Below are 24,107 nucleotides of genomic sequence, written 5' to 3'. Positions count from 1 at the left end.
GCTAGCAATCATGCATGTTAAAATCTCAGGTGACTGTATTCATTGTCGAATGAAATGCAGTATTTATTCCCATTCCCTCTTGCAAAAGATAAACAATCCTTGCACAAAGCAGCAAACTGGGAATGCAATAGAAATTCCATTAATAGTTCACTAAGCATTATTATTCTGATCAGACTTTATCTTTTGAAAGGTTAAAATCAAGCTAGTTATTCAATGCAAACTCAGACGACAATCAGTGATCCTATATATTGTTTTCATCCGTAACAGTTAACGAATGGGGAGGTTGGTTAGCTCAGTTGGCTAGGTAGCGAGAGTAATAACCTGCTCATGGACGCTCAGCTTGGGCTCCGCCAGGCTCGCTCAGTTCCTGACCTCATTGCAGCCTTGGTTCAAACATGGACGAAAGAGCTGAATATCAGAGGTGAATTGAGAGTGACTGCCTTTGACATCTAGGCAGCATTTGACTGAATATGGCGTTAGGGAGCGCTAACAAAACTGTAACCAATGGGAATCAGGGGGGAAACTCTCCAGTGGTTACTTGGCACAAAGGAAGATGCTTGGAGGTCAATCATCTCAGCTCCACAACACCACTGAAACAGTGCCGCAGGGTAGTGTCCTAGGCCCAAACATCTTCAGCTACTTCATCAATCCCTTCCATCATAAGGTCAGAAGTAGGGATGTTCGCAGGTGACTGCATAATGTTCAGCACCATTCGCAATTCCTGAGATAATGAAGCAGTCCATGTCCAAACGCAACAAGAACTGGACAATACCCAGGCTTGGACTGACAAGTGGAAGTTACATTTACACAACACCAGCTCCAGGCAATGAACATCACTGACAAAAGAAAACAACCATCACCCATTGTCATTCAATGGCATTACGATCATTCAATCCCCCACAATCAACATTCTGAGTGTTACCATTGATGAGAAACTGAACTGGATTAGCCACATTAATACTGTGGCTACCAGAGCAGGTCGAAGGCTAGGAATCTTATGGCGAGTAACTCACCTTCTGACCCCCCCCCAAAGCCTGTCCGCCGTCTACAAGGCACAAGTCAGGAGTGTAATGGAATCCTCTTACTTGCCTCCATAAATGCAGCTTCAACAATACTCAAGGAGCTGAACACAATCTAGGACAAAGCAACCTGCTTTGATTGCTACACCTTCCATACACACGCAATCCCTCAACCACCAACACATAGTAGCAGCCGTGTGTACCATCTAAAAGATGCAATTCAGGAACTCACCAGGATTCCTGAGACAGCATCTTCCAAACCCATGACCACAGTAATCTAGAAGGACAAGAGCAGCAAATACATGGGAACACAACCACCTGGAGGTTCCCCTCCAAATCTATCACCGCCCTGACTTGGAAATATGTGACTATTCCTTCACTGTCGCTGATTCCAAATCCTGGAACTCCCACCCAGCAGCAATGTGGGCATACCTACACCTTAAGGGCTACAGAGGTTCAAGAAGGCAAATCACCACCACCTTCTGAAGGGCAACTACAGATGGGCAATAGGTGCTGCCCTAACCAGCAACGCATTCCGTAAATTAATTTTAAAAAGTATGATGCAGTATTAAGCCAACAGCAAGGGTTCAATATGAAATGAAATGAAATGAAAATTGCTTATTGTCACGAGTAGGCTTCAATGAAGTTACTGTGAAAAGCCCCTAGTCGCCACATTCCGGCGCCTGTCCGGGGAGGCTGGTACGGGAATCGAACCGTGCTGCTGGCCTGCTTGGTCTGCTTTAAAAGCCAGCGATTTAGCTGAGTGAGCTAAACCAGCCCCTATCTGCCCTAGCCGTGGTATTAATTGAGACCGATCTCTTCATCCTGCCCCATGTTTGTGGAATAGTGCTCCTCAAGCTATATATAGTTAATTGTCTCTAAACCTATGGTCATTTGTGGATTAACACTCGTTACATATTAGCTAGTTACTGCAGAACCAGTTCATACATTCATTGTCGTTGTTCGCCCATCAGTATTGAAGCAGACCACCTTCAGTTGTCATCCAGCCGTTCAGCTGCATGGGTGATAATGTGACTGATAAGTCCGATTTTGACACAAACAGCTCTAGTGCAGTGGGGCAGGACAATGAGGCTGGCGGGTAGTTGCGTTTCTGTGCTAATGTTTTTTACGTGCCGTGCGCTTGTTTTCAGCTGACACTGTTGTTCCTCACATATCGATGTGCCGTTGGCAATTGTATTTCTCCAGTCTGAGCCGGCCCCTGGCAAGGATCCCCCATGATGTAGTGTTAGTTTTGATGTCCTTGAAGGGAGGCTTTAAGATTATTCTTGAAGCATTTCATCAAATAGAAAATCACACAGTCTATCAATGAATACCTAGGTCTTAGCTTGGAGGTGTCGCAGTTTGAAAAGCTTGCCGTCTACTCAGTAGTTAATGCCTATGCTGGGTCTTCATCCTGGAAGGCATTAGTAAACATGGCTGAGAACATGATGCTGAAGTGGTTCGGTGTCAGACGCAGACCTGGTTCACTCCATTGGTGACAAATAAGGGGACTGAAGACTCATTGTCATCAAGGATGCAGGCCCACATGCCATTGTGGAACTGTCGAACCATCTTAATTAATTTGCCTGGGCACCCAAACATGCTCATAAACCTTCAGAGCTCTTCAGGGCTAACAGTGTCAAAGGCAGGTCAACAAAAGATGGCGAACAGCGTCAGGATTTTGTTCTTGGTATTTCTGTTGCAGATGGCGAGCAGAAAACTCGCCATGGAAATTTGGTCAAATAGGCAATATTAAAGCGTGCCATAAATGAGAACAGGGAGGTGAAGAGGTATAAAACTGAAAAGGAAAGATAAAGAGCGGGATTCTCCATTCCCCGATGGCGATTTCATAATCGACAATCGGGCGGAGAATCCCTTTTGATGCCGAGTTCACAACTGCGCAGTTGACGTGTAGTCTCAGTGATCGGGAACCCAGTGTGGCGGGTGCGGATTGTGTCCAGTGGCGCCACAGTCGGGCAGGAGCCACGTTGCCGGAGTGGTGGCTTCCGCGAGGGTCGGGAGACTCGTCGGGGTGGCTAAGGGATGGCCTGAGGTTGGCCGGGGGGCACTATCTGGCAGGTTAGGATTTTATGGCGCGACCATTGCAGGTTATCGCCAAGCGAATGTGCAGCCACGGACCCGGCCATTCTCTGTCCATTTATATCGTGGAAGCCAGGTTTTTACGCGGCACGACTGCTCCCCTCACTAGTCGAAGGATCAGTGAGGGGGCACTGTGATTTTTTTTCACATAAAAAGCCACAGATCCTCGGCACTTAGCCTCAGAAACGGAGAAACCCTCCCAAAATATGTCAGCAGTGTGATGTTAGGGCACAGGAGTAGCGCTGAGTGAAATGTTCCCAAGATCAAGACTGGAACTTTGCTGTTTGTGAACTAAACAGTGACTACTGGATTGGATCCAAATAAATTGGTCAAATTCACAAGCAATATTAACCTGAAGAAGCAGAAGGTGGTTGTTGAGTCTGCAGCTGACAGGGAATGAGAAAATCAGTTAGATAAAGTGGGCGGGACTGTGACAGATGAAATTCAGTGCAGTTAAACGTAATTTATTTCACATTGGAAGAAAAAATTGGCAGTACATTTATTCTATTTATGGTGTTGAAATAGCGAAGAAAGAAATTGAAAGTGATTTAGAGTTAGCAGCAGACTTGACACTTGACATTCCCAGTCACGGTGGCACAGCAATTGACAAAATAAATGGAATGCTGAACTACATTGTTAAATCAGTGGAGTCGAATTCCGAGATGTCACGTTAAAACTTTATAATACTCTGGTCAAACCTCAACTTAAATATTCGGCCAAGCCACCAAGACAAAGGAGAAACATTCAAACTCTGAAGGTCATGAATAACACCGAAAGCTGAACCACAGGGGGCCATTTTCAGCCGGTGATGTGCACATCCCACTCTCCCACGAGAATAGCGTGAGCGCCCCGATGCCCCCGGCCTGTGGTCACTCGGAGGCCATTGGATTCCTCGGGTGGTTGAGGACATGGCAAGGCAGTGCCCTAGCAGTGCCCCCTGGCACCCTGGCAAATTCCCCTTGGATCCTTTGCAGTGCCAATCTGGCAATGTAAGATTGGCAGTGTCGGGGCACTGCCAAGTTGGGACTGCCAAGGATCGTGGCCTGAAAGGGGAAACGGGAGAGCTGATGGGAGACTGAGGGGAGAACATGAAGGCGTGGCTTGAAAGGGGGCATGACTATGAATGGCGTATAGGAAGGGCATTTGGTTACCCCACAGTGGGGCATCCCTGATCTGGGGGTGGGGGGTGCGCTGGTGCTGCCGATTGAAGGTGGCCTTGTGCCGGTTCGGAGGAGCCAGGGCCTGGAGGGAGACCCTGGGCTGGATTCTCCGCCCCGCTGCGCCACATTTCTGCTTCGACCGCCGACGGGATTCTCCGTTACGCCGGCCGGTCAATGGAATTTCCCATTTTGGCCCCATGCCGTCAGGAAATCCCGCCGGCAGAAAATCCCGCCCCCTTTGTGAGGGTTCTGATGCCAACAATCCTTTTGGTGGGGGAGGGGTCGGGACGCATTTTAAAAAGGGCAGCGTCTTCAGGTCCCACACTTCACTTTTACGGCTCCAAAAACAACAAAAATAATTGCCGCAATTCTCTGACCTCGTTGCCCTCTCGTTCGAGCGAAACAAGGTCGGCGAATAGCGGGAGAGGTCGAAAATGAGGACCAAGGCAGATGCTAAACAGTTCATGATGCAACCGGCCCGCTCCTGTGGGCGAAATCGTGATCTCGCCGTAGCGTGGCGAGAAACCAATTATCACCATTTAAGCCCTATTTCGATACAATTAACGGGAGCAACCCCATAGCCAATGGCCTCCCTTTTTTCATCGGCCTCCCCAGCAAGTGCTCACCCTGGTGTGTATTAGTATGCCGTTTTAAATGCATGAACCTGGCGGAAAGGCATCTGTGGGGAGCTGAGGAGGTGAGTAGCCATTTTGCTCACAAGCAAAGAGCCTGGGGCGCTGCGCAAGCCACCTCAGTGCTCAGCGGGGAGTGGGGGACCCTGGGCTTGCGGTGGGGGATGCTCCGCAGGGGGGGGACCGCCATAGGAGAGTCGAGGGGAGGCACTGGGGGGCAACCCGAGGACAACCTTGGATCGTGTGTACCCATTCCGGAAGCAACCCTTATCCCGACCCATTTTCCTCACTGACCACCCACAGCACCCACCGAATGCCGAGGCCTCTGGCCGTGTGGCTGAAGGCTATTGATAATAGAAAATTGGCAATCGTGGTGATGTGAGCACTTCACACAACCCAAGTGGATTCCCGTGGGCAGGCGGGCCATGTAGCTTATGGGAATCATTGCCTAGCATCCTATCAGACCACGATGCCTGGACACTGTGCCTGAACACTGTGGGAGGCAACACCACACACGCAGCAGCCAACATTAGAACACCTAGGGGATGGGGGACACAGTTCCGGGGACATGTCTGAGGGTGGGTGAGTGCCATGGGGAGGGGGAGATGCCTGGAGAGGTGGGCTACAGGTTCGGAGGTCGGCCCGCATTGCGGAGGAAAGTGACAGAGGCATCATACTGGTTGTGCACAAGGTTGTTTATTGTGTGCAACAATTCCCCATTCTCCCAATGGTTCCGCAGCCCTCTCCTCACCCCCCTCCACCAGGTGCCCTCGATGGGTTTTGCCTTCCTAGCTCTACCGCTACATCTAGATGTATTCCCAGGATGTATATCAGAGGTGGAGGCAGCCGGCTCTTTACGACGTCCCATGGCCTTCGTTGCTCCTGGCGGACACCCTCTGGGGCCTGAGGGTCCGGCTTATTATGTCGACGGCACTGCACAGTCGTGCTGCCCCTTCCCAAGTGCTGGATGTGAGATGCGGCCTCATCGGAGGGGCGGAACTCTGTGGAGCTGGTGGCCATCATCACCACTCCGTGGGATGGTTCCGGTTTGGCACTCATTACCCCCTGTCTCGCTTGGTGCCCATAGGGCCCTGGGGTTCATCATGGGACAGAGAGGCAGCTTGTCCGAGCTTCGGATGCCTCTGCATCATCTGGCTCTGCCAGCCCTGGTGGGTCACCATCATGTCAACACCCTCGGCGGTGCTCTTTAGTGACTGGGACATGCTCTGTAGCACCTCAGCAATGTCATCCTGTGATTGGGACAAACTCCGTAGCACCTCCCCATTCTCATCTGAGAGCGGGACATGTCCCACAGAACCTCATAAAGGTCAGCCTGGTACAGCGAGGCAGGCATTTTGTCGAGACCTTCGGCCATGGCCGTCACTGACTGTGCAACGCCTTAGACATTCACTAATGGTGCTGACATCGTGCTCCAGGCTTTCCACTGCTGGCCTAGGTGCCACGCACTACCAGCGGCATCTCCTGCACCTGTAGCCTCTGTGATTCCTCCAATCAGCCATGGATCTGCTGGAGTGTTGCTGACATCTCCCTCTGAATGTCCTGACTGCTCCTTATCGTCTCCATCAGCTTCGTGAATACTTTTCCACAGGCTCAGCATCAGGTTGGGACCCAGCAAACTTCCAACTGCTGACTCGCCTGGGGGTTGCTGCCTCCACCTGATGTGTATCAGCAGCAATGTGGTGCTCACCAGACTGTGCCCCAGAAGCCTGACCACGAACATTTCCCACCAAGATGCAGATATCTATGCTGGTGGAAGTGGGGATGACAGTTGTGTCGCCTTGATCGTGTCTTCCTCATAGCTGCCCTCCCAGCTGTTCTCTGGGTAGCTGGAGAGGGATGGGCTGGGCTAGCGTTGCCGGCTGGAGGACCTGCTGGAGAATGGACATGTGGTCAGTGGGAGGGATGGGTCAGTCAGTCAGGCAATAACAACTCACGTTTGACCGGTGCTCCAGGTGGAGCCAGGTGGTTCCTCACCTCTGCAGAATCCACCCTCCTCTCTGTTGGAGACCGCTCTGTCCTTGGCCACCCCAATAACCTCCAGGGCCCGATCCTCGATGGAGGTGATGATTCTTATTTCTGGCACCCCACCGCCAGTCTGAGCCCTCTCCCGCTGTTTGTGGGAGAGCTTTTCCTGAGGTGACACAGAGAGGGCATTGTGAGCCACACGCGGGGTTCACAGTGGTGGGAGGGAGGGTTGGAAGAAAGGGTTGGGGAGGGGGGGGCTTGAAGGGGGAGGGGTGGTGGATGGAGAGTTGGGGTCGAATGAAGAGTAGGGGGTGGATGGAGTGTTGCGAAGGGGGGGGGGGGGGGAATTAATGTCTACTCACTCATGCTGCCCGGTCTAGGTCATTGACCTTTTTTTGGCACTGGAGGTCAGTCCTCCTGGTCACACTCCCGCTGTTCACAGTCGCCGCAACCTCATCCCAGGCAGGACTGGCATCCCTGTGACTGACCCTCCAGGACCCTCGGGGGAACAGGACAGCATTCCTGGCTTCCACTGCGCCGAGGAGCCTGGCCAGACCTGCAACCCCGAATCTTGGGGCCAGTCTCCTGGGCGCCATTGTTGTGAGCTGGCTGCGGTTGGCTGTGATGGAGCTGCTTAAGTGTTGCTCGACCTTTTTAGCGGGGGCCTGGTGAGCACGGTTCTGGCAAATCGGCTGGCGAGCCTTCATTTGCGGCGAGAACTCTTGGTGCCTCGTTAAGTGAACCAATTAACATTAAATAGCAATGCCGGCCTCGCTGGGCCAAGTGCCTGGAAGCTCGCGGCAGGTCCCGCTTGCTACCACACTTAGAAATCTTTCTGGAGAATCGCACCCAATTGCTAAGTGTGAGCGATTTGCCATGGAAATGGCGCTGGACAGCTGGCATGATTTGCACTAGTTTTCACGTACAAAATGAAACTTAGGACAGGATTCTCCGTTTGGGAGACAAAGTTCTCCTGCCAGAGTAGAATCACTCCTGGTCTGCGCTGAGGCCAATAGCAGGACCCAGGGGCGATTCCCTGTCCCTTGCCATGTAAAGTTATGCATGGCAGGGAGCTCACAGGACTCCTGTTATTGGGATACCAATTTTAATGGGCAGCCCGATACCAAGATCTGGTGGCTGTCCCCTCTCTAGCTTCCCCCACCCCCATACAATGCAAATCCTGCCCCTCCCCAGCTGACAGGGAGGATCATCCTTCCATTTCCCGCCCACCACCACGGGAATTACGGGTCACCCTCCATATCCCAACAGCCCGCACACGTGAGATTGACTTAAATCTCCTTCAGATCCCCAACAAAGATCCCCCATCAGACACCTAACAGAGATCTATTAGACCCCAACAGAGACACCCATCAGACCCCCAATTGAGACCCCATCAGACCTCCCTCCTTCATATCCCAGCATCAAATCCCCTCAGATCAGAGACCTCCCCAATCAAACCCCCCAATCAGACTCCCCACAGTGGAGATCCCCATATTAGAGACCACCCTGACAAGACCACCACCCATCTGACTCCCCCCTTATCAGAGGCACCCCATATTAGAGACCAACCCATCTGTCACCTATGCCTGGAAGTTTAAAAAGCAGTCCAGGCAGATATAGTGAAAAATTACTGCTTTTTCACTTCCCAGCCCCTTACATCTGATACCTCAGACTGAAGTGATGAAAGCAGCAGCTGTTACTTCATAGAAAGCCAAACCACATCACAATGATTTAAATCCCCTCAGATCCTTTGATCAGTGAGGCTTCTATTCACTTTCAAAGGGAAATAGCTTTTGGTTAGCTGTAACTGACATGGTAATAGCTTCTGGACAGCCAGCTGCCTGGACTGTTTATTTTACTTTCCCTTCACGCTTGACTGCATGTCAAATACCATGCTGTGAAGCTATCCAGAATGTTTATAAACATCTAGCACATAAGTGTTTTAACTTCCTCTTTTTCTCAGTAGAAAGTACTTAACTGCTTTTGAAATGGCGAGGACCTTTCAATGATGGCACCAATCCCATTTTTTTGCCCAACACTCGATTCTAATAGTAATAATCTGTATTAGTGTCACAAGTAGGCTTACATTACACTGCAACAAAGTTTCTGTGAAAATCCCCCAGTCGCCACACTCCGGTGTCTGTTCGAGTACACTGAGGAGGAATTCAGAATGTTCAATTCACCGAACAAGTACGTCTTTCGGGACTTGTGGGAGGAAACTGGAGCAGCCGGAGGAAACCCACACAGACACGGGGAGAATGTGCAGACTCTGCACAGGAATCATGTATCGATGGCTGGCTGTGCAAGTTGGAAGACTCACTTAACCTTGAGAGCTGGGGGTTATATTAATCAAATAGTTGGAAGCCTAGCCCCCAAACATTGAATTCCAAGGCTCATGCGCACATCTACATAACAGAGATGACATAGATGTGGCCCCCAATGCAAGACATTATGGTGAATTTTCTCATCAGCCACCTTATTCAAGAGAGGTGGCAGGGTCCCGTTCCCCCATGAGGTTAGAACGCAGGTCCATTGAATGCACTCAACTGTACTCAATCAGTGGGAGTGCTCCAGTACAGCTCCCAGAGGGTGTCCTGCCTCATAGTGGTCTGCTGTACTCTGCGCAATCTGGCACTGCAGAGAGGAGAGCAACTAGACCAGGAGCAGATGGAGGAGTTGCACATCTCAGTACAACGGGGATTTTGAGCAGGCCGGCAAAGGGCAACCCGCGGAGGATGTAACCTTGTCCACAGATAGCCAGGATCCAGATGAGCCGCAAGTGGTAAGAATTGCTGAGATTGGCAAGTCACATTGATGAACCAGATTCTCAATATCTTTGTCAATGCCCAGCCACCATATGTAGTTCCTGGCCAATGGTTGCATTGTAGTCTAGCCAAGGTGCACACGTTGCAGCAGTGGCTCTCTTGCTGGGGATGGTTCTGCCCAGAGCAATACTTTGTCTTCACAACCAAGTTCATCTGTCCTCAGTTGGTGTGTCCTGGGTTCTGGTGTCATTGACATGTTATCGTGTCATCCACTTAGAATCATTCGTTTAACCTTCAAGAGGACCATATCATATTGAGTTCAGTTCCTGATGTAGGTCAGTGAGACTGGCAGGCTTTCCAGAATACTTATGACCAGGATAATCTCATGTGGCTCAGGTGGTGGTGCCAGACTTTGGGGGAGCAGGAGCAGACTCAGGGCATCTGCATTGGAGATCCACACCTCCGGTCGATGGAGGCAAATGTAGAGACAAGCTGCCAATAGCAAAGCTCACTGCTGCACCCTGGCCGAAGTGATAGGTGGAATTGTTTCATCCTCGTGGAGTAACCCCAATAATGGCTTGTGGTCGGTCATAATGGTGAAACAGCAGCCGTACACATGTGATGGAATTTTTAACACCATATCTCGCAGCGGGCCTTCTTTTTCAATTTGTGCATACTTTTGTCTGCATCAGTGAGTGTTGGGGACGCCAAGGCGATGGGCCTGTCTGTGCCATCCTCCATCTTGTGGGACACCTTATCCCATAAGGCGAAGGGTAGCGGGTTAAAATGAACTATTTGCCTGAGTTGAAATGGACCAAAAAGGTGGACAACTGTAGGGCCTGTTTGACTTGATGTAAAGCTTGTTTTGTGGGCCTTTCCAACACCAGGGTAGGTGCTTTTTTTAAAGTTGGTGCAGCGGCGCTAACGCAGTTGCCAAATTGGGGATGTACCGGCTGTAGTAATTTACCATGCCCAAAGATGCTTTCAATTCTGCGACATTCTTTGGGGCAGGCACCTCTTCTTTGATGGCTGTTACCTCATATTCTAATGTTCTAAAGGGTATGTGCCATTCGAGTCCATCTAAAATCCAAAATACATGACTGCACTGGCCTGAAAAGTACACTTTTCTCTGTTTAGTCTGATTCAAGTACCTCTGAACCTTTTAAGGACTTCTTCCAAGCTGGCCAGATACTACTCGTCTGAAGACTCTTACACCAAGAGGTCATCTTAGTGCACCTCAACTTTTGGAATTCCTTGCAGCAAGTTCTCCATCATCTGGTGAAATATTGAACAAGCAGATGATATACCAAAGAACAGCCTGGTATATTGGAAAAGTCCCTTGTGTATGCTGATGGTTGCATATCTAGGGGTTGGTTTAGCTCACTGAGCTAAATCACTGGCTTTTAAAGCAGACCAAGCAGGCCAGCAGCACGGTTCGATTCCCGTACCCGCCTCCCCAGACAGGCGACGGAATGTGGCGACTAGGGGCTTTTCACAGTAACTTCATTGAAGCCTACTCGTGACAATAAGTGATTTTCATTTTCATATCTCCTGGACTCATCGTCCAGTTGAACTTGTAAATAAGCATAAGCTTTGTATATGTGAGTTCCCCCCCCCCCCCCCCCCCCCCCCCCCCCCCCCTCACCAACTTTACATAGAGGTCTTCTCTCTGAGAGATCGGATACTTGTCAAGTCGGGCTACTTGGTTTATGGTGAGCTTGTAATCACTGCAGATCCTGACAGTGGTCAGGTTTTAAGGTAGGGACAATAAGGATTGCCGACTCAGAGAATTGCCCTGATTTTATGATCCCCAATTCTTCCAAGCGTGTCAACTCTGTCTCAACTTTCTGGTATAGCATATCTGGGGTGGGCCTAGCTCTGAAGAGTTTCTGTGTCGATCCAGGGTTTGCGTAAATTCTGGCCCTTACCACTTATATTTGGGCAAGCTTGAAACATATCTTTATACTTGCACGACTAAAGCGTTACCTGATGTCCTGAAAAATTCTGGCCAGTTTAGTTTCATCTGACATTGCCAATCTCGCCCCATGAGGCTTGGCTCTTGCCTTGCCACAACGATCATGGGGAACTGAGCAGATTGTTATTGAAACAACATCGGAATTATCATTGTACCTAAAATATTTAAGGTTTCCCCTATGTATGTTACCAACTGTGCAGCTTAGGCTCAGGGGCTAGGCTCCTCATCTAAGGTACTTATAGGTTTGTTCACCCACCAGCATGGCAGACACCTCCGCGTCGACCTTCATGCTTACTTGTCATGACGACAATTTCTATGGGAACCGTCTTGCTTACTTACACCATATTTAAACTGTAAACCTCCGATTTCTATTTGTGATTCTTTACTTCATGCACTGGAGACCTGGTATGTTTTTTAAAAACTGGGTGCGCCCTGTCTGTCACAGAAACGTACTTGAATGTGGCCTTTTCTGCTGCATCTGAAGCAAACAAGGTATTTAATTCTTGACTTCCTGGTCAATACTCCTGCCCCCAGGGTACCGTGCTTTTCCCCATCAGTCAGGGTTTGCGCGCTCCCACACGGTAGGCCTTAAGTGGGTACTGTGGTCCGCGAAAGATCATCCCTTAAAGATGCCATGCTAATGCTGGAAGTGTGTAGGTGGGAGTCATGCCACATCAGATGGGGATGGTGTCTGGAAGGCATGGGAAGTGAGTGGCAGCAGGCATTTGAGGTGCACTGGAGGTACTGGGTGGGGGGAGAGGTTGTGCATGGCAGGCGCTGTGATCCCGCGAGGTGGGTAGAGGAAGTATGAGGGCTCTGTTAAGGAATGTCTGAGGGAGACTTACCCTGGCTGCATGACTCTGCCGTCCCGCCCTTTTTTGGAGTGTGCAGGCTTTCACAATTGCAGCCACAGGCCCTGGCGGGGTTGGTCACTTCATGAGCTGGACATCGGCCCGATCGTGGGGACAAAGTTTCCCGCGTCAGCTCGATGTCATCAAGAGGTTTGCTGAGGTCTCCGTCTGTAAGACATGGTGCTGTCTTCCTGGCAGTCATTGCCCCCTGCCTGGAGTTGGAACAAGTGCTACAGAGTGCTAGAGGGACATTTAAAAGGAGCGCCCCACTGGTTATAGAAATTACTTTTTCTGGCGCGAGCAAACCAGAGGTAAGCTGCCGCAAGCATTGCGTTTAATTATGTGGGAAAAAAACTTGCTAAAGAGGCTGGCTATTCAGTGAGTTTTCTCACCCGAACTGACACTTCGAAAAATAATGGTAAGGTTCTGCCCCACAGTTCCTTCGAGTACGATATGCTCACAGGTGGTTGATTGTCCTAAGCAGAAAACGACCCCATGCAATAGACTCCTGGACAGGGAAATGGAGGCAAAAGCCCTGATCGGTGCTATGGGTATAATTTTTTTTTACCCCCCCCCCCCCCCCCCCCCCCCCCCCCCCCCCCCCCGCCCCCAAGTTGATAAACTATGACAATTTGACACAAACAACATCATAGTGAAGAATTTGAACTTTTCAGTGCAAAATTTAGTAGGAACTGTTAAAAATCACCGGGGATTTTAGTGAGCCCCTTTGAAGATCAAGAACTCTGAATTCTGATGCAATTAGACAGATATATTAAAACAATAATTTGCATTTCCCATCACCTCATGTATTATGAATGATGATTAAATGTAATAAAATGTTAGAATTAAATATGTGATGCTTGGTAGTCTCTACTTTGCTGTGCAAACTTGTTGCCTGTTGAAAATTAGAAAAGAATTGCCATGCATAAATAATTCTGTGCAGAACTTTCATACATGTTTTGTGAATTGCTTGTTCTAGTTCACCGTGTACAGAGTATTGTCTGTTCCTGGGGTGACATGACTAACTGTTCTTGCCACCTTTACTTGATCAGAAAAAAAGAACCACATTTTACCCGTCATTAATACTTCTAAGCTTATAACAGATGCTTAACAGCATGATTTTGTAATCTTTGACTCCATTGTAATTAGCCATATGCCATTGGTAACAAGCATTATTAAATTAAATCTTGCATGTGATTTATATCAACAGAAAGACTGTGTAATTAAATGTAAAGAAGATCAGTTCCAGTGTAAGCATGGCCACTGTATTCCTGTCAGATGGCATTGCGATGGAGAGACTGATTGTCTCGATGGCAGTGATGAAGAAAGCTGTGAACAAGGTAACTAAAGTAGCTTAACATTGTTTCACTCCTATCCATTTAATTTTCAGGTTGCATTGGGTTGGGATATGCCTCCACATTAGTGAAACTTGTTTATTACCTGTATTTTATGAATGCACTTTGACATATGTTCAGTAAATTCTATTTCCATATGGTTGGGCCCTTGGTTGATGGCTTTACGTCAAAGCTTTGAATGCCTTCAATGCCAGCTGTTTCTCATTGTCTGCTACCTACATGAGGGAGTTTAAATCCTTCAGTGAGCTTAGCATTGTTTAAAGTGGTCATATTTAACTTATTGCGAACATCTTAAGGGAATATGTTAACAGCTACATGAGTTGCAAACAAACAAATATAACATAAAACCTCTGTCTTTTATTTTACTGAAGGCATTACCTCATCTCTTTGAACAGCCTGAAATGAGTGTTAAAATGACTGACAGAAATTTTCCATACAAATGCATTAATGCATGCATTGCTACCATTACAAATCAATGTCAACAAGGTAACGATGTGGAGGATTAATGACTTTGTCGAATAGTATGCACAAGAATTTGATACACATCTGTTAACCATTGTGCTGAAAAGAATCCACAGAGGAATTTTGGCAGGCATTTTGTTACATTTGATTTGGGGTGAACAATGAAATATAATCATAAAATTAGCTAACAATGACTGGTTAGTTGGTGCTATTTCTTAACCAAACAATTTTACAGATTCCCACTTCTGTCTCGCTGAGAAAATTGAAGACGAGTCTGTAGTTCCATAATCTTTATTATCCTGGCTGGAGATTCAAGTAACAATGACAGAGTGCAAGTAAAAGAAAAGCGAGAAAGAAGAACAGAACTATTCACAATGTTGAAAAGAATGGATTTGATTTCATACGTTTTAAACAGTTTACACACTTTGTTTTCAGAAATCAAATCAGTAATGCGTCAGTATAATATACTACTAATGGGGAAATCATGGAGTTTTATTCTCATATGTCTTCAGTTATTGGTGGGAGGCATTTTCTGGCCCTTCACAGTGAATATGTGCCTGCCATAGGTTCCCTGGTGACAGGACAGGTGAGCCATGCAAAATGCTGTGGCGGCAGACTGGAAGATCCCGACAAGGGCCAATGGTGAGCTGTGTCCAATGGGGCAAAACCGATCGCAGGGAGCTAGAAAATGTGGGCCTACATTTTTCTGTTTGACTTGAAATGCAAAAGTCACTGGCAAGGCCAATATTTGTTGGTCATCCCTCCTTGGCCTTGAGAATGTGGTGAAAAGATACCTTCTTAATCTGCTGCAGTCCACGTTCTTCTTCTTAAGCAGTCCTTAGGGATCGAATGTAACTTGCTTCCACACTAAAAATAAGTTCTCAGGTGATGGAGGCATCCAATGTGCGACCTACAATCTCTGTCACAGGTGAAGCAGGTGGTGATTGAAGGAGCGGGTGCCTGTGTGGGTGGGGTTCCCCAGTTGCCACATGTTCCTTTTACTGTCAAAGCTTGCCTTCAACTTGATCTTGGTGATGACAGTCGCGGTGGCATAGAATCATCAGAGACTCCCTTCTCCAACCCCTTCAATGATCTCATAGCCTCTGGCAACCCTGAAACAGCAACAATTTACCTTTTTTGATCCACCATCTCTTGTCCTGCCTGTTTTCAGTTTCCTACTCTTGCCAGCTGTGTAACACACACAGTAGAACAGTCTCTGTTCTATTATCTGAGACCTGCTTCAAAGACAGGATTTGTTTTATGCCAAACATAAAACTGTTCCATTTGGAGAGAACATTTGTTTCGTCTTGACACAAATGTCTATGTTTTCTGAACTGCTAAATAAAAAATGCAGGCTGAATGAGCTCCACTTCAGTTAGCTTGCTATTTACTATTTGCTTCTCAGCTGTTTATCTCTAGGGAAATCCCAGGTCAAATGGCCATTTTTGAAGAACCTAATGACGTCAGAATACACCCCAGTTCACCCTGGTCTTAAAGGGAGCATTGCACAAAACAAAATACATGCTTTTCCCAAAGCACATGGTCATCACAGCAGGTGGACCTGCAATGTTGTTCGTGATTGGGTTCCAGGTTTTTTGACCCAGTGACTGAAGGAATGGCGATATATTTCCAAGCCAGGATTGAGTATGACTTGAAGGGATACTTGCAGGTACTCCCATGTATCTACTGCCTTTCTTCTTCTGGGTGATAGAAGTTGTGGTTTTGGAAGATTGTGTCAAAGGACCCTTGGTGAGCTGCTGCAGTGCATCTTGTCGATAGTATATATTTCAGACATGGTGTACTGTTGGTGGGCTGAGCGAATGATTAATCTGCTGGATGGAAGCAGGCAACTTTATCCTGAATGGTATAAAGCTTCTTGAGCTTGTTGTTAGAGCTGCATTTATTCAGGTAAGTGTAGTGTATTCCATCATATTCTTGATTGTGCCTTGTAGATGGCAGACAGGCTGTGGGGAGTCAGGAGGTAAGTTACTTGCCATGGAATTTCCAGCCTTCTGACCTGCCCTTGTAGCCACGGTATTTATATGACTAGTCCAGTTCAGTTTCTGGTGAATGGTAACCCCAAGGATGTTGATAGTTGGGGGGGGGGGGGGGTGCGTCAGCAATGGGAATGTGATTGAACATTGACTGTGATGCTTAGGTTCTCTCTTGTTGGAGAAGGTCATTGCCTGGCATTTGTGTGGTGTGCCCCACCGTTGCACTTTAATCTAAGGCTCCAGTAATGTAATTGGGGGTTCAACCACTATTTTAGTCAATGAGCAGGGAGCATTGTGGTTTTCCCTATAACCATAGAAGTCCTACAGTGTAGGAGGCCGTTCGGCTCATCGAGTCTACACCGACCCTCTGAAGAGCACCCTACATAGGCCCACTACCCACCCTATCCCCTTAAACCCATCTAACATGTGCATCCATAGACACGAATGGGGCAATTTAGCCAGGCTACCTAACCTGCCTATCTATGGACTGTGGGAGGAAATTGGAGCCCCCGGAGGAAACCCACGCAGACAAGGGTAGAAACTCCACACACATATTCAACAAGGCCAGAATTGAACCCGGGTCCCTTATGTTGTGAGGCAGCAGTGCTAACCACCCTGCCAGTTATAAAATGATGCTGGCAAGCATGCGCTCAAGTCTTCCAACGTTATGGTTCAATCTGTCGGCCATCTTATGCTTCCATTCGGTTATGAGTGAAGGAGTGATAGCGTATATACAAATGTGTCCCAGGAGTCAAAATCACCTGGGCTTCATATTCCAGCCATCAGACGGGATATTGAACCCACTTCAGCCCTCACCTCTCTCCCAACCCAAGTTTGAACAGGTCTGTGTATACAAGTAAGTAAATGCTAAAAAAGGAGAATGTGGCACCAGGTTTAATTTTTCATTCCCACTCAAACAAAATTACAGAGGGTTATAGAAATATAGTGAACATGGCATATTTGTTTCTTGTTGCTATAAAAATAGCTCGGAGCTCTCCACTAAGAGCAAACATTTTGGCCGTCAAATAAATTACAATATGAAACTGGAAGAGACTTAAATTGATCTATAAATGAATGAGTCTATTGAATTACTCATCCTTCAATTGACTTGTCTGTATTAAAATTGATGATCCTATATTTACTATATTGGTTACATGAATTGGAAAATCAGATTGTTCAATGCTTCTTCTTTGCAGTGAAAACAACCTGTAACATAGATGAATTCCAATGCAACAATACACTTTGTAAACTTCTATCATGGCTGTGTGATGGAGAGGATGACTGTGGAGACAATTCAGACGAAAACCCAGAAACATGTGGTACATCAATCACATTCTTTTAAATTCAGTAAATGCTATGTCTTGTACATTTACCAAAATAGAAAAATAGAACAATGTATTGGGTAGTCTGGTAAGTGGGATTGATCGAAGAAAATTGGGAAAACCTAATGGGCTTTTCTTGTTTCTGTGTCTGCAGGAGATAATTGGGTAAGCTATAATGTTTAGAGAAGGTGTGGACCAGTTATTGCTGCATTTATTATTGCAGCCGTTGGTCCCAGGTGGGTGTGTAGCAGAAGTTTCTTGAAAGATTTCCTCCATTGTAACCTGAAAGCATGGTTGGTGTCATGTTACACATTGGAGATAGGGATATAGCAGCATTGCGGACATCCAATTGGGAGGGAGGAGTTCCTAATAACCCCTTTTACTTTCGGTGAGCCAGTTGAACGTCCATTAACTTCAGGAGCAGCATTTAATCCTGACAGCGCGAGCAACAGAAAAATTCCACCGCACGGGGGGGGGGGGGGGGGGGGGGGGGAGTTTTCCCAAAATTGCATAGTGTTGGATCAAGTGAGAAAAGCTGCCTGAAACTCACCAGCTTTGCCTGATTAAGCAGCATTCTGTGCACCCCTGCCCCCCACTAACCCCCTCCAACCCCAATCCCCCGTCAAGGAGATCAGGATTCCCCCCTCACCGACGGATACCAGAACTCCCTGGCGGACAAGCGGAATATTCCCCACACTCATAAAGGCAACCCTTGCAATGATCGAGGAAACCTCCCCATCCCAGTGCCACACTAGCATCGGAGTAACCAGTTACCCCCATCCGCCAGCATCAGGGCACTCCCCTCCCTCACTGGCAGAACCCTCCAACCCTCACCCCGCTCCACAGACTCCACCTCTCCGACTCCAATGCATGAACAACTCACCCACCCCTCCCCGCCAACAATGATCCTCCACACACACATAAGGAGAAACCCCAAAGGAGCTCCCATATGGTCTACCCATGGCAATGCCAACCTGGCACTTTACCCAACACCCTGGCACTTCCAGAACAATGCCCTTCCATGTCCCTCACAACTCGGGGGCTATGCTCACCTCTGCAATCCCAGCTTGGTCATCACGACTGGTTTCCACTACATCTCACCAGAGGTGCATCCTGGGATTTGTGCCAGCAAGATCTCAGTTTGAGGTCTTCTCTGCCCCCAGCAAAAGGGCCTGAAAAATGTTGCCAATGTTTCTTGGAGATGCCACCGAAAAGTTTCAGAGATAAGTTATAAAGGAAATCATCTACCTCAATGGACCCAGATTTGCATATTCAAGTGAGTTAGCCTCACTTGAATATGACTACGCTGGATATACTCAGCGTCCGGGATCGAATCCCTTCACCTCTGAGACCCCGAGCCGGCACTGTTTAGCACTGGTCCCCACAACGTGGACCAGGCAGAATGGTATTTGGGGGGCGGGGGGGGAGGTCTTCCAGGTGATCGGAGGCCCCTGGGTGGGTGGTACCCTGGCACTGCTGATGTCACCTGGGCACCTTGGTATGGCCGGTCTGGCACTCTGGCAGTGCCACCCAGGTGCCACCCTTGCACAGCCAGGATGACCAGGTGGCACTGCCAGGCTGACAGGGCACCGCCAAGCTGCTAGGGTGGCATCTTGCCCATGCCAGAGATCGGGCCCGGGGGTGCCCCCCCTTATGAGGTAGGGTGAGGGGGTGGAGGATCCCCTAATTGGTAAGTTGGGATGTTGGTGAGGTGCGGGGGTTGCGTTGGGAGTTCAAGAGACCAGGGCGCCATTTAAAATCGTGTCCTGAACTGTTCCTCAGTGCAGGAAATTAAGGCATGTGTGGCTTCGGTAGGGCCTTGGTCGCTGATGCCCTAAAAAAGAAGAGTCCCGTTTAATACACCCCGCTAAAAATGCTCGATACTGGACTCTGGTTTCATTCCGTTAAATAGCGGCCAAAGTATTTATATGTGGAAGACGCTCAATATATTACAGATTGATCTATTGCAAGTTTGTTAAGTTCTTTTTTCCTATTTTGTTTTAAAAAGTCAAATTTCAATGTCCGCCCCCACGATCATTCAGATGCAAAAATGGGAGAGTGTGCCTGCGGCCTGAGCGAGTTTGTGATAAAGTGAATAACTGTGGTGACAACTCTGATGAAGTGGACTGTGGTATGTGCATCCATTTTATTTAGATAGATTTATTAATATCCTAAATACGAATGTGTTAGGTTTCAAAGATAACAGGTCATATATTTTCAATAGGCAAAATGAATTATGTATCAGTTAAACTCTAAGGGTGAATAAACATTTATAGTTTGGCATAAGGCTGCAACAACATTAAGGAAAATGAAAGAACTTGGACTTATATCGTGTTGGTCACATCCAAAGTTATTTATTGGTTTTCTTTATGTGGACGAGCATGACAGGTTATTCAAACTCCGTTGCTTCAAATGATAATAAGATCAGCTGCTTTTGAAATTGATCAAGAGATAAATGTGGCTGGGCCATCATTCAAACAGCAGCGGAATTCTCACAGTGCTTATTTTAACAATCACCTAAACAGACAGACCGAGCCATAGCTTAGCATTTTCTATGAAAACCAACATCACCTCTGACAGTGTGGCATTCCCTCAGTATTGCATGGAGGAGTTAGATTTTCAGAAGCCCTGGCATAGGGCTCAATCCCATGCCTTTCAGATTTAGAGGTATGAGTACCAGCACTGAACCAAGCTGACATTTAGCAGAACAACATTTGCAGCAAAATTAAAAGACAGCTTATTTACAAAGTCTTGCTTCTTCTGTTTTAATTTTAATTTAAGAATCAGAATTGGGTGAAATAATGGAAACAGGCATAAAAAATTCTTCAACTGTCTGCAAATTTTCAAGATGTATTCTTCTGAAATGTTGAACATTTTGATTAGAAATGTTACAATTTTAAAAATTCATTTATGGGATGTGGGTGTCGTGGCGAGGCCAGCAATTATTGCCCATCTCTGGTTGCCCTTCAGAAGGTGGTGGTGGATTACCTTCTTGAAACTGCAGTCCTTGATGTGTAGGTACACTCACTGTGCTGTTAGGGAGGGTGTTCCAGGATTTTGCCCAGCGACGGTGAAGGAACAGCAATATATTTCCAAGTCAGGGTGGTGAGTGACTTGGAGGGGAACCTCCAGGTGATGGGATTCCCATGTGTCTGCTACTCTTGTCCTTACAGATGGTAGTGGTTGTGGGTTAGAAAGATGCTCCCGACGGAACCTTGGTGAGTTACTACAGTGCATCTGGTAGACGGTACACACGGCTGCCACTGTTCATCGGTGGTGGAGGGTTTGAACCAAGGCTGAAATTAGGTCTGGAGCTGAGTGACACTGGCTGAACCTAAACAAATGATCATCTGTGAGCAGGATATTGCTGAATAAGTTCCGCTTGACAGCACTGTTAATTACTCCTTCCATCACTTGGCTGATGACGGAGAGTAGACTGATAGGGCCATAATTAGCTGGGTTGGATTTGTCCTGTTTCTTGTGTACAGGACACACCTGGGCAATTTTCCATATTGCCGGGTAGATGCCAGTGTTGTAGCTGTACTGGTACAGCTTGGCTAGGGATTATTGGAAGTTTCAATAAACTATTAAGACTTGAGTTGACTATTAAGTCAATAGCTGAAATACTCCTTTCCTGTTTAAAAGGACAGTGTATGACTTGGATGTGTTTACTTTAGAAACCTAGTAATAATACTAAAAGCAAAAAGAAAATGCTGGAAAATCTCAGCAGGTCTGGCAGCATCTGTAGGGAGAGAAAAGAGCTAACATTTCGAGTCCAGGTGACCCTTTGTCAAAGCTCTTTTCTCTCCCCACAGATGCTGCCAGACCTACTGAGATTTTCCAGCATTTACTTTTTGGTTTCAGGTTCCAGCGTCCGCAGTAATTTGCTTTTATCCAGTTGTAACAATACTAAATCTCCCAAAGAATGTTAAATGCAAAAACCATTGAATCCAGTCACTATAAATAAGTAAGTCCGTAGTCACATTTAAAATACCTCAATAATCTGATGATGAATAGTTGCTAAACTATATAATCAATTGTGAAAGTGCAGCTTTTTTGAACACAGGACCAGATTTCTTGACATTACCTTTATGAGACTTGCCTATAACAAATGCATTCAGCTTGTGTGAATTTGCTATGCCAAATTCTGTATGTTCCATTATTCTTTATTCACCCTAGTTAGAGATTATAACTGTGCTAAATTCATTTCTACTAACAATTATATCATTTAGACAGCAGTTCCTGATCATGTGTAGTGCCAGCTGATACAATTGTTACAAATATGCAAAGGGTATGTGAGCTGAAGCATGTGACATCTGCTGGTAGCCTGGTGTAAACAAATTAATGTTGTACTGTTGACTTAGTGCCCTATCTAATTTCATATTCGCGGAATTGGAATATATTAGTATTACTATATTTTCAAGCTCGTAAGAAATTATAAGCAGTAAAATATGGCTGACCATTTTGAAGACCTGGTAGAAGCTGGTATGCCAATTTCATGGGTGTAAAATGGACACAAAGTCTAGTAGTTTTGCAGTAGGATGGACTATGCCCAGTCAGTACAGATGATGGTCAAATTATCAAATTCATGGGGCCTGATATTTAGGTGTCCTGGCCAAACATTTGGATTCTTGACTTATAAATTACGGGCCAAACATCTCCCAGAGCTATATAAGGGAGGTGGTGTCATAGTGGTATCGTCACTGGACTGGTAATCCAGAGACCCAGGCTAATGCTCTCGAGACTTGTGTTTGAATACCACCCTGCAGATGGAATTAATTCAATAAAAATCTGGAATTAAAAGTTGATAAAAAATCAATTTGGTTCACTTATGTCCTTGAGGGGAGGAAATCGGGTCTACCTGTGACTCCAGACCCACAGCATTCTCTTTTCACCACACCCACAGTAATGAAAAAATGAAATGAAATGAAAATCGCTTATTGTCACGAGTGGGCTTCAATGAAGTTACTGTAAAAAGCCCCTAGTCGCCACATTCCGGCGCCTGTCCGGGGAGGCTGGTACGGGAATCGAACCGTGCTGCTGGCCTGCTTGGTCTGCTTTAAAATCCAGCGATTTAGCCCAGTGAGCTGGGCTAAATCGGATTTGGTTTTGGGTAATGAACCAGGCCAGGTGTTAGATCTGGAGGTAGGTGAACACTTTGGAGACAGTGACCACAATTCGGTGACCTTTACATTAGTGATGGAAAGGGATAAGTATACCCCGCAGGGCAAGAGTTATAGCTGGGGGAAGGGCAATTATGATGCCATTAGACATGACTTAGGATGTATAAGTTGGAGAAGTAGGCTGCAAGGGTTGGGCACACTGGATATGTGGAGCTTGTTCAAGGAAAAGCTATTGCGTGTTCTTGATCAGTACGTACCAGTCAGACAGGGAGGAAAGGGTAGAGCGAGGGAACCATGGTTTACCAAAGAAGTGGAATCTCTTGTTAAGAGGAAAAAGGAGGCCTATGTGAAGATGAGGCGTGAAGTTTCAGTTGGGGCGCTTGATAGTTACAGGGAAGCGAGGAAGGATCTAAAGAGAGAGCTAAGACGAGCAAGGAGGGGACATGAGAAGCCTTTGGCAGGTAGGATCAAGGAAAACCCAAAAGCTTTCTATAGGTATGTCAGGAATAAAAGAATGACTAGGGTAAGAGTAGGGCCAGTCAAGGACAGTGGTGGGAAGTTGTGTGTGGAGGCTGAGGAGATAAGCGAGATACTAAATGAATACTTTTTGTCAGTATTCACTCAGGAAAAAGATAATATTGTGGAGGAGAATGCTGAGACCCAGGCTATTAGAATAGATGGCATTGAGGTGCGTAGGGAAGAAGTATTGGCAATTCTGGACAAGGTGAAAATAGATAAGTCCCCGGGGCCTGATGGGATTTATCCTAGGATTCTCTGGGAAGCCAGGGAAGAGATTGCTGAGCCTTTGGCTTTGATTTTTAGGTCATCATTGGCTACAGGAATAGTGCCAGAGGACTGGAGGATAGCAAATGTGGTCCCTTTGTTCAAGAAGGGGAGTAGAGATAACCCCGGTAACTATAGGCCAGTGAGCCTCACGTCTGTGGTGGGTAAAGTCTTGGAGAGGATTATAAAAGATACGATTTATAATCATCTAGATAGGAATAATATGATTAGGGATAGTCAGCATGGTTTTGTGAAGGGTAGGTCATGCCTCACAAATCTTATCGAGTTCTTTGAGAAGGTGACGGAACAGGTGGATGAGGGTAGAGCAGTTGATGTGGTGTATATGGATTTCAGTAAAGCGCTTGATAAGGTTCCCCACGGTCGGCTATTGCAGAAAATACAGAGGCTGGGGATTGAGGGTGATTTAGAGATGTGGATCAGAAATTGGCTAGTTGAAAGAAGACAGAGAGTGGTGGTTGATGGGAAATGTTCAGAATGGAGTTCAGTTACGAGTGGCGTACCACAAGGATCTGTTCTGGGGCCGTTGCTGTTTGTCATTTTTATAAATGACCTAGAGGAG

The 24,107-nt window shown here is 47.0% G+C and overlaps 1 protein-coding gene across 1 annotated transcript in view; it reads left to right on the top strand.

Moving 5' to 3' along the window:
* Positions 1-24,107, top strand: part of LOC119962094 (low-density lipoprotein receptor-related protein 1-like) — a 2,271,162-nt gene that overhangs the window by 2,119,581 nt on the left and 127,474 nt on the right. The window contains 3 exon segments of the mRNA XM_038789946.1: positions 13,699-13,828; positions 17,496-17,618; positions 19,630-19,752. Of these exon segments, the coding sequence (XP_038645874.1) occupies positions 13,699-13,828; positions 17,496-17,618; positions 19,630-19,752 (376 nt within the window).

The sequence above is a fragment of the Scyliorhinus canicula genome, chromosome 2, assembly GCF_902713615.1.
Source record: "Scyliorhinus canicula chromosome 2, sScyCan1.1, whole genome shotgun sequence".
NCBI lineage: Eukaryota > Metazoa > Chordata > Chondrichthyes > Carcharhiniformes > Scyliorhinidae > Scyliorhinus > Scyliorhinus canicula.
Note: the sequence above shows the minus strand (reverse complement) of the source record. Positions and strands in the feature narration are given on the sequence as shown.